The 11369-nt window shown below is 42.8% G+C and overlaps 1 protein-coding gene across 2 annotated transcripts in view; it reads right to left on the minus strand.

The window, feature by feature from the left end:
- ZC3HC1 (zinc finger C3HC-type containing 1) overlaps positions 1 to 10338 on the minus strand; it is a 34616-nt gene extending 24278 nt beyond the window's left edge. The window contains exons 1-2 of one of the 2 annotated variants that reach the window (XM_007982901.3): positions 10172 to 10338; positions 7917 to 8028 (exon numbers count right to left, since the gene is read on the minus strand). In XM_007982901.3, coding sequence (XP_007981092.3) covers positions 7917 to 8028; positions 10172 to 10317 — 258 coding nt within the window. In that variant the 5' untranslated portion in view covers positions 10318 to 10338. The remainder of the gene's footprint in view (positions 1 to 7916; positions 8029 to 10171) is intronic. The other variant, XM_073009335.1, reaches the window with a different exon arrangement.
- Between the last annotated feature and the right edge of the window lie 1031 nt (positions 10339 to 11369).

Consider the following 11369-nt stretch of genomic DNA (forward strand, 5'->3'; position numbering starts at 1 on the left):
TACGTATACGTATATATACACGTATATATACACGTGTGTATATATACGTGTGTGTGTGTGTATATACATATATGTACTTTTTTTTTTTTTTTGAGAAAAGATTTCACTCTGTCACCCAGGCTGGAGTGCAGTGGCACAATCTCAGCTCACTACAACCTCACCCTCTCAGGTTCAAGCAATTCTCCCACCTCAGCCTCCCAAGTAGCTGGGACCACAGTGCACGCCACCACACCCAATTAATTTTTGTATTTTTTGGTAGAGATGGGGTTTCACCATGTTCCTCAGGCTGGTCTTGAACTCCTGACCTCAGGTGATCCGCCCACCTTGGCCTCCCAAAGTGCTGGAATCACAGGTGAACACTGCAAGTATATTAAAACGAATAAGTCATAAATTATAATCTTAACTCATTCTTTTTTTTTTTTTGAGATGGAGTCTCGCTCTGTCATCCTGGCTGGATTGAACTGGCACAGTCTCGGCTCACTGCAACCTCCACTTCCCGGGTTCAAGCGATTCTCCTGCCTCAGCCTCCCGAGTAGCTGGAATTACAGGCATCTGCCACTGCACCCAGCTAATTTTTGTATTTTTAGTGGAGATGGGGTTTCATCATCTTGGCCAGGCTGGTCTTGAACTTGTGACCTCGCGATCCACCCACCTCGGCCTCCCAAAGTACTGGGATTACAGGCGTGAGCCACTGCGCCCAGCCCAACTCATTCTTAATGTATATAGGAATAAACATTAAGGAGAAAGGCAATGAGAAAAGTGGTAAAAACTATTTTTAATGCACAGGCCCATACTTCACAGAATGATGAAGGTCATTTAAGTAATAAGTGGGAGGGAAAAGTTATTAACTTATTCTTGAAGAAGTACTATGTATTTTAGGTGTTTAAAATGTTTATTGTCCAAGCACAGTGGTACATGCCTATAATCTCAGCACATTGGGAGGCTGAAACGGAAGGATCGCTTGAGCTCAGGAGTTGAGGACCAGCCTGGGCAACACAGCGACACCTCATCTCTACGGAAAATAAAAAAATTAGCAGGATGTGGTGGTGCACACCTATAGTCTTAGCTAATTGAGAGGCTGAGGGAGGAGGATGGCTTGAGTCCAGGAGATCAAGGCCACAGTAGGATACGGTCACACCACTGCCCTCTAGCCTGGGCAACACAATGAGACCCTGTTTCCAAAAAAAAAAAAAAAAAATGTTTATTATTGGTTCTCTGGTAGAATATAGCATCCGTTAATTTTCACTGAATCTGAAATACTAGGAACTTAAAGACACTAGTGAAAGTACTGGGATATGCCTAAACAATAAGAGATGGTCAAAGTCAAATACACAGAAATATTTTCTGCTACTCACCTATGCTCTCCTACTGTACCCCATCCATTTTTACTTTCCAAAGAATAAAGGCAATAAAATTATCCCTCCAAATTTTGATTGCTAGTATCAATGGGGATGTGTGAGAATGTGTTTTACATAGCTAAAAGCATCTGTTAAGTATGTATTTGGAAAGGTATCCTAAAACATTTATTACTCCTTAATATTAAATGCTCAGTTTTGTTTGTTTGTTTGTTTTGTTTTGTTTTTTGAGATGGAGTCTTGCTCTGTCGCCCAGGCTGGAATGCAATGGCACAATCTCGGCTCACTGCAACCTCTGCCTCCTGGTTTCAACCGATTTTCCTGCCTCAGCCTACCGAGTACCTGGGATTACAGGCATGCGCCACCATGCCCTGCTAATTTTTGTAATTTTAATAGAGAAGGGGTTTTGCCATGTTGGCCAGGCTGGTCCTCCTCAGCCTTCCACAGTGCTGGGATTACAAGTGTGAGCCACCTGCCCAGCCTCAGTTTTTAATAATCTACCTGGGCCGGGTGTGGTGGCCCCAGCACTTTGGGAGGCTGAGATGGGCGGATCACTTGAGGTCAGGAGTTTGAGACCAGCCTGGCCAACATCTCTACTAAAAATACAAAAATCAGCTGGGTGTGGTAGTATGTACCTGTAATCCCAGCTATTGGGGAGGCTGAGGCAGGAGACTCACTTGAACTTGGGAGGTGGAGGTTGCAGTGAGAGTTCCTAGCAAGATTCTGTCTCAAAACAAAAAATTTTACCTGAAGAGCTCTTATTTTACAAAGCACAGTAAAAAAAGGATAAAATATGAAAGAAGATGCAGCAAAGTTCTACATTTTTATAAAGGGATATAGGAATTTGAAAAACATTCCAACATCAGCAAAGGAAGAATGAAGACTGGAAAACAAAATTTAGATACAAATATTAAAGGAGCCATGATTATCTAGAATACAAGTAATGGTTAAATAATCATTATATCCAAAATGGTGATCAATTTATAGCCAATGAACAAAAAGGAAATGGATCTAAATATTGTATCAAAATCAAGACTTAATGCAAGAAACAATGGTAGAAGGATGGTTAAAATACCTTCCCTTTCCTGAGCAATTTAGTCTTAAAGCCATTAGATGGTGAACAAGGAAGATGTCCGACCCAGGAGGCTGCGAAGAGGTGGCTCAGCCCAGGGTGTCAGAACCAAAATGGTATGTACCAGGCATTCACTTGCGGGCAGCCAAGTGTGGAGTGCGAAGGCCTAAATGGGGTGACGAGAGATTCATGCAAGAAAGGATGGCAGCATGGCAGAAATGGGAGATTAAGTGAAGCGCATATAGGGGATTGATCAAAGTAGTAAATACATTGAGGATAACAGAAATTATGTTTCACAGTGCTGAATATGGGAGGGAAAAATAGGGAAAAGCAGAAAACTAGAATGAATCCTGTGATATTGGAGATGTCAGCGGGAACTCATTGTTTTTTAAAATATAGAGAAAAATGGATGTAAATTTAGATGTGTGTATACATGTCAGCGTGTGTCTCTGTGTGTGTGTGTGTGTGTGTATATAAACATATATATTCTCTAGCTTTTTCCTCTGACAGGGCCTGAGAACAGTGGCATCCCAGTAGCTATCAGTTCTCCCTGCACCCAGATCTTGGCATTCATTCATTCATTCATTTATATAGAGACAGGATCTTGCTATGTTGCCCAAGCTGGTCTCTCCTGGGCTCAAGCAACTCTCCCGCCTGGGCCACCCAAAGTGCTGGGATTACAGGTGTACCACCACACTCAGTTCAGATCTTAGCTTTTAAATAACATTCTCCACTGAAAAACCGCCAAGGATCCTTGTAGAATTGGCTGATTCCAGGGATGGGGCAAGAAAAATACAAGATAAGCCAAGAACAACTTGTTCCTGAAAGCAATAAAGAGGTCATGGGTTATGGGACATGTCAAAAGGCCACAAAAGCCAACCTGAGGGCGATGTCACTGACTAAATAAGGAACAAATGGAGTATCAAAATATATAATGATAGTAATGAATTATAACCCATTGAATAACAAAGAAAATCATGAGTCCACATTGCTACAAATAAATCAGTTACATAAAGTTTGATAAGGAATGGGATATTTACATAGTTTCAAAGAAACTCCCCACAAAGTACTTTTTATTTACAAAGGAGGAGAGAGTTATTTTACAACAGAAATGCCAGATACTCCCTTAATCAAGTGATCAAAGTGATCATCACCATAAAGCGATAAATGGAAATCATGTGTCACCTGACAGGATGCAATGAGAATGCAGCACTGCTTCACGACAATCCTGCATAACCTGAATCTAATCACAAAGAAACATCAAACAAATGTCCCTGACGTACACTCTATACCATAACTGTTCTGTAATCTTCAAAAGTATCAAGATCATGAAATTCAAGAAAAAACAGAGGAAACGTTCCAGAATAAAGGAGAATAAAGCAACATGACAACTAAATGTACTGTGTGATTCTCAACTGGATCTTTCAACTATAAAGAATGTTATTAGTACAACTGATGAAAAAGCTGGGGTCTGAGGATTAGAGGGTAGTAACCTATCAATGTCAATTTTCTGATTTTGATGGTTGCATTCTGGTTATATAGGACAAAGTCCTTGTTTGTAGGAAATATTTGGGAGTAGTAAGACATCACTTTGGTGGCTTACTTTCAAAAAGCTCAGGGAAAAAAGGTTCTTTGTAACCTCTGCAACCTTTCTGTAAGTCTGTAATTTAAAAATTTTTAAGAATCACGTAAAAAACTACCAAGTCTTTCTGGCCTTGCACACAGGGAATAAAGTAGTGAAAAGTGGAGTACTTGGTGTGGTACCACATTTCTTCTGCCTTCAGTCTCTGCTCCTTTCACAGAGCTACCCATCAGTACCATGATGGCCATGTTGGGATACAGTATCCTCAGCTTCACAACGTCTATGGTCTATAGGTGCCAAAATGACAGCCCAGAGAAGAATTTGCCATTTTCAGTGGAAAACAAGTGGCAATTACTAATTATGATGACTTGTACTTTGGATCTGATTTGCTGCACTTTTCTTTATAAGACATCAACTGGGCCAGGTGCAGTGGCTCATGCCTGTAATCCCAGCACTTTGGGAAGCTGGGGCGGGTGGATCACCTGACTTCAGGAGTTTGAGACCAGCCTGGCCAACACAGTGAAAATAAAAATACAAAAACTAGCTGGGCGTGGTGGTGGGAGCCTATATCCCAGCTACTTGGGAGGCTGGGGCAGGAGAATCACTTGAACCACAGAGGTTGCAGAGAGCCAAGATCGCACTAGTACGCTCCAGCCTGAGTGACAGAGTGAGACTCCATCTCAAAAAAAAAAAAAAAAAAAAAAAAGACATCAACTGCTTAAGATGGATGTTTGAGCTCACAATCTCTTTGATACTACGCAGCCATAAAAGGAATGAGATCTTGTCCTTTGCAGGGACGTGGATGGAGCTGGAAGCCATTATCCTCAGCAAACTGACACAGAAACAGAAAACCAAACACATGTTCTCACTTATAACTGGGAGCTGACTGATAAGAACACATGAACACGTGGGGAGAAGGACATACACTGGGGCCCGTTGGAGGTGGGAGTCGGGGGAGGGAAAGCATCAGGAAGAACAGCTAACAGATGCTGGGCTTAATATCTAGGCGATGGATTGATCTGTGAGTAAACCACCATGGCACACGTTTACCTATGTAACAAACCTGTACATCCTACACATGTACCCCGGAACTGAAAATAAAAGTTGAAGAAAAAAAGGCCTGGCATGGTGGCTCATGTCTGTAATCTTGGCACTTTGGGAGGCCAAGGCAGGCGGATTGCCTGGGCTTCAAAGTTCGAGACCAGCCTGGGCAACACAGTGAAACCCCGCCTCTACTAAAATACAAAAAATTAGCTAGGCATGGTAGTGGACGCCTGTAATCCCAGCTACTTGGGAGCCGAGGCAGGACAATTGCTTAAACTCAGGAGGAGGAGGTTGCAGTGAGCCGAGATGGCACCACTGTACTCCAGCCTAGATGACAGAATGAAACTCTGTCTCAAAAAAAAAAAAAAGTTGAAGAAAAAAAGGAAACAAAACAATGGATCAAATTCTTGATCTCAGGCATATAGCACATGAGGTATGTTTGTAAATAAACTTATGACATGACACTTAATGTCTCTTCCTGAAACATGCAATGTGATAGCTGGTACGTGCTTGCTTTTTCATTTGGGTAATATTCCAGTATAAGTTTTTTTTGAGACAGAGTGTTCTCTGCTGCTCAGGCTGCAGTGCAGTGGTGTCATCTCGGCTCACTGCAACCTCCGCCTCCCAGGCTCAAGCAATTCTCCTGCCTCAGCCTCCTGAGTAGCTGGGACTACACGCAATGCCCAGCTAATTTTTGTATTTTTAGTAGAGACGGGGTTTCACCATGTTGGCCAGGTTGGTCTCAAACTCTTGACCTCATGATCCACCTGCCTCAGCCTCCCAAAGTGCTCGGATTACAGACGTGAGCCACCACGCCTGGCCTAATTTTGTGTTTTTAGTAGAGGCGGGGTTTCACCATATTGGCCAGGTTGCTCTCAAACTCCTGACCTCAGGTGATCCGCCCACTCTGGCCTCCCAAAGTGCTAGGATTACAGGCATAAGCCACCACGACTAGCCAGTATTAGTTTCTGGATTAAAAAAAGGTGTGTGATTTGGCTTACTTCATGGTCTTAAATTCTGAAATTTTGTTAATTTTTGATTCCTAGGTCAAGACCTTGTTAATAGTTTATAAGATAGAAATTCAGGGCCAGGTTTGGCGGTTCAGGCCTGTAATCCCAACCCTCTGGGAGGCTGTGGCAGCTTAACTGCTTGAGACCAGGAGTTCGAGACCAGCCTGGGCAACACAGGAAGACCGTCTACACACACACACACACACACACACACACACACACACACACACACACGGGTGGGGGTGCAAACTTGCAGGAAAAAAAGCAGGTGGAGCTACTACAGACTTCTCTCAAAGCAAGGTGATGTGAGCAGCTTTTAAGGTGGCTCCAATGATCCCTGCCTTCTAGGATTCATGCCCTTGTGTTATCTGCTCCTCTTGAGTATGGGCTGGCCTAGTGACTTGCTTCTAATGCATAAAATATGACAAAAATGATGAGATGTCACTTTCGAGATTAGATTACAAAATGAGGCTGGCTTGTATCTTGTTCTTTGGCCTGCTCACTCTGATGGAAGCCAGCTGCCAAGTTGTGAACTTTCTTTTGGAGAGGCCCACATAGCAAGGAACCAAGTGGGGAGGGGCATCTCTGGCCAATGGCCAGTATAGAACTGAAGCCCTCTGTCCAACAGACACAAGTAAATGAATCCTGCCAACAGTGTGCCAATGACTGAGTTTGGAAGTGACCCTTTCTTATTTTTTTTTTTTTTTTTTTGAGATGGAGTCTTGCTCTGCTGCCAAGGCTGGAGTGCAGTGGCACGATTTTGGCTCACTGCAAACTCTGCCTCCTAGGTTCAAGCTATTCTCCTGCCTCAGACTCCCAAGTAGCTGAGATTACAGGTGAGCACCACCACACCTGGCTAATTTTGTTTTCTTTTTTTTTCTTTTCTTTTTTTTTTGAGACGGAGTCTCGCTCTGTCACCCAGGCTGGAGTGCAGTGGCGTGATCTTGGCTCACTGCAAGCTCGGCCTCCCGGGTTCACGCCATTCTCCTGCCTCAGCCTCCTGAGTAGCTGGGACTACAGGCGCCCGCCACCGCGCCTGGCTAATTTTTTGTATTTTTAGTAGAGACGGGGTTTCACCATGGTCTCGATCTCCTGACCTCGTGATCCGCCCACCTTGGCCTCCCAAAGTGCTGGGATTACATGCATGAGCCACCGCACCCGGCGTTTTTATTTTTCTTTTGAGACAATTTTCCTAGTGAAGCCTTGAAATGACAGTGCCCTGACCAATCTTAATTGCAGCCTGTGCACCCTGAGTCAGAGGACTCAGCTAATCCATGCCTGGATTCCTGATCCACAGAAATTATGAAATAAAAAATGTTTGTTGTTTCAAGATCACTAAGTTTTAGGGCAATTTGTTATGCAGCAATAGGTAGCTAATATACAAAGGAAAATCTAGAAAGAGACATTATAGCAGTATAGTCTCTAATAATCTAAAAAACATTAGATTATAATCCTGGATCTGCCGTTTGCTAACAGGTTCATCTTGGGCAAGTCATATAACCTGCCCCAAACTGTTTCCTCTTCTGTAAAACAAGTATAATAAAAATGCTTATTTTCATAGGTTTAAAGTCAAGATTGAATGTGATAATATACACAAAAACATACTATATATGAGTATTAGTTATTATTTCTTCTTTTCTCAGGTTGTTAGTTTTTTCTTCTGTAAAAAGAAAAGGTCAGATAACCTCAACTGTCCCTCTGAGTGATAACACATTAGGATGCTGACTTTCCTATATAACTTCTTACCAAGGTTTGATTCTAAAGTTTAAAACATTACAGGAAGTAGTATAATACGTTGGAGGAATTCTAGAAGCAGGCAGAAAGTGCAATTCGCATGAACTAAAAAAGGATATAGAAAATGTTTCCACTCTGCTAAAGAAGGCTTCTTTGCTTGTAGATTCCAATGAAGGTTGTTCTGCTTGGGGTGATCCATTAACTGACTGGGAAGTGGCAGACGTGTCCTTCCTAATATAAAGTGGCAAAACTGTTGGTAAACCTTTCACAGTACCCTCTGCTTAAATGTTTTCTATCTAGTTTCTCTACACATCGTATCATAAATCACACCAACGCTGGATTTTAAGTTTCCTAAAAATCATTTTACTCATGTCATTCCTCAGGTTATTATTTTCAATGGTTTTATAATACTTACTAAATAAAATCCAAAATCTTCAGTCTGGCATTCAAAACTCTTTACAGTTTACTCATATCTAAACTTCAATCAATTTCTGCCTCTACAGGGCTCCACTAATCCTAGCAAACTATTCTCCTCACTCATTCACTGTTCTCCACAAGTATTTTGCATAACTTTAGTAAACAGAAAATAAGACTCAAGACTTCAGGTATGCATTACACAATCTGAATCTCTTCAGAAACTCAACTTTTTTTTTTTTTTTTTTTTTTTTTTTTTTGAGACGGAGTCTCGCTCTGTCGCCCAGGTTGGAATGCAATGGTGCGATCTCAGCTCACTGCAACCTCCGCCTCCCAGGTTCAAGCAATTCTCCTGCCTCAGCCTCCCAAGTAGCTGGGATTAGAGGTGCGCACCACTGGGCGTGGGCCCGGCTAATTTTTTGTGTCTTTACACAGACGGGGTTTCACCACATTGGTCAAGCTGGTCTCAAACTCCTGACTTCGTGATCTGCCTGCCTCAGTCTCCCAAAGTGCTGGGATTACAGGCATGAGCCACCGCGCCTGGCAGAAATTCGACTCTTAGCAGCTGATAAAACAATTTTGATATTTCTACCTGGAGGGACTTTTGATACCCTCTCCTTCCAAAAAAAAAAAAAAAAAAAGAACCAATCAGAAAATTCGAATCAAAGTAAAGATCTTCAGGAGATTTCATGAAAAAAAAATCAGGGAGGAAAAAAACTCAGCAAAGCAATTCTCTCATTCTCAGTGGAAGGCATTTCAACAGTGTTCGGGGAATTCGGGGAATTGCTGAAAGACAAGCATTTATTTATTTATTTATTTATTTATTTATTTATTTATTTATTATTTATTTATTTAGAGACAGAGTCTCGCTCTGTCGCCCAGGTTGGAGTGCAGTGGCGCAACCTCTGCCTCCCTGGTTCAAGCAATTCTCCTGCCTCAGCCTCCCGAGTAGCTGGGACTACAGGTGCGAACCACCACGCCCGGCTAATTTTTTGTATTTTCAGTAGAGACGGGGTTTCACCGTGTTAGCCAGGATGGTCTTAATCTCCTGACCTCGTGATCTGCCCGCCTCAGCCTCCTCAAAGTGCTGGGATTACAGGCGTGAGCCACCGCGCCAGGCGACAAGCATTATTTTAATAAAAATAGGATTACATCAACGATTATAGCTCAAAAGAAATAAACTTATTCTAAAACTCTCAGAGATTCATAGAGAGCTTCAAGGTGGTGTGGGAAAAAAAATTCCCCCCCCCCCCAAAAAAAATTCACAGCATCCATAAACTTGGATGGGTAAAAATGACATTTATTTCTCTTTAAATGACAAGATTTAGCATTTTCTTCAATTATGAATGAAGGTAAAAAACACCATAGTAGTATTAGTACCCGTTAATTTGTTATCAATGGAAATAATGTTCCCACATTATGGTGGTTGCACGTTTTCAAATACCGTTTATGGTTGACAAGACATACTACTAGATATTATGAACTCTTTAATAAAAAGAATGTTACTGCATGACTTTTTCCTTTTACTATCTTGATAACTACATTCCAATCTAACTGGTTTCCTTTATAATCCTATGTAATTTACTTCAAGCATTTAAAAATATTACGAGAGTTAATAAGCTTCTCCAGAGAACCAAAGGGGTCCACGGCACAAAAAAAGGTTAAGAATTCCCAATTAAGAGAAGTCAGGTGAACTCATTCAGTTAACGGTCCTCTTTTTTTCCTTCCAAAAATAATGTCCGATGACAAAATTTCGGCTGCGGTTGGGAATCCGGTACATCCCGACGGGAAGATCAAAGCCGATCAAACAGTAACCAGAGTATCTTTCAGACCCTAAGAAGAAGCCATTCCCACTGCCCGAGTCGCCGACCGAGGGGAACCCCCCACGCGACACGCCACCCCCTCCCCAAGCCTTCTCCAATCTTCCAACGCCGGACCCAGGGCTAACTCGTGAACTCACGCGTCCACGCCTCCCTCTTCCGGGGCAATCCCTTCATCTATCAGCTGCCGGATTTTCTGGGGGGTCCCTTCTGGGGAGCGAACAACTGCACCCCAATTCTTTTCAACCCCTACGGCAAACGCCTGTCCCTCACTGGGCGCCGCCATGTTGGTCCGCTGCCGAGTCGCTTCCCCAGCTTTTGAAGGCTCCGGAACTTCCGTCCTGGGAGGTTAATATCCGCCTCTTGAGGCAGCCTGACGGGGAGAGTCTAACCGCGTGGTCCACGCCTTTTTTGGTCGTTTTAGAACCTTAGAGCGAGCTTAAGGAGGACTGTAGTGTTTAGGACAATCTTGATTAATCATTTCCTTTATCAACTAGCATATTTAGGTTGATAAGAGATTTTTAGAACGTGGTCTGTCCAAATTCAGCAGGGATGAGGGGCTTAACTTGGTTTTCAACTAATACTAACTAATACGGCCAGGCACAGTGGCTCATGCCTAATCCCAGCAGTTTGGGAGGCCGAGGCGGGCGGATCACCTGAGGTCAGGAGTTCAAGACCAGCTTGGCCAACATGGTGAAACCCCATCTCTACTAAAAATGCAAAAATTAGCTGGACGTGTTGTCAGGCGCCTGTAATCCCAGCTACTAGGGAGACACGGGTAGGAGAATCACTTGAACCCGGGAGACGGAGGTTGCAGTGAGCGGAGATCGCACCACTGCACTCCAGCCTGAGCGACAAGAGGGAAACTCCGTTTAAAAAAATAAATAAATAAAATAACTCTTACGACCCTACTAAGTTGCATCTTCTTACAAGCAAGGAAATGGTGTCCCACTCTTAAGAGCAAATAATTTAGAATCCTTGTTTGAAACTGTGTTATGGATGGATTTAGAAGTCTGTGGCATTTGACACTATTAATACTCCTTCTTCCGTTCAACAAACATTTATTGAAAGCATCCTATTTATTTTTTTTGAGTCGGAGTTTCGCTCTTGTTGCCCAGGCTGCAGTGCAATGGCGCGATTTCGGCTCACTGCAACCTCTGCCTCCTGGGTTCAAGCAATTCTCCTACGTCAGCCTCCCGAATAGCTGGGCTTACAGGCATGTGCCACCACGCCCAGCAATTTTTTTTTTTTTTTTTTTTTTTTTTTTTTTGTATTTTTAGTAGGGATAGGATTTCACCATGTTGGGCCAGGTTAGTCTTAAACTCCTGACCTCAGGTG

Source organism: Chlorocebus sabaeus, chromosome 21 (genome assembly GCF_047675955.1).
Source record: "Chlorocebus sabaeus isolate Y175 chromosome 21, mChlSab1.0.hap1, whole genome shotgun sequence".
NCBI classification, from domain to species: Eukaryota; Metazoa; Chordata; class Mammalia; order Primates; family Cercopithecidae; genus Chlorocebus; species Chlorocebus sabaeus.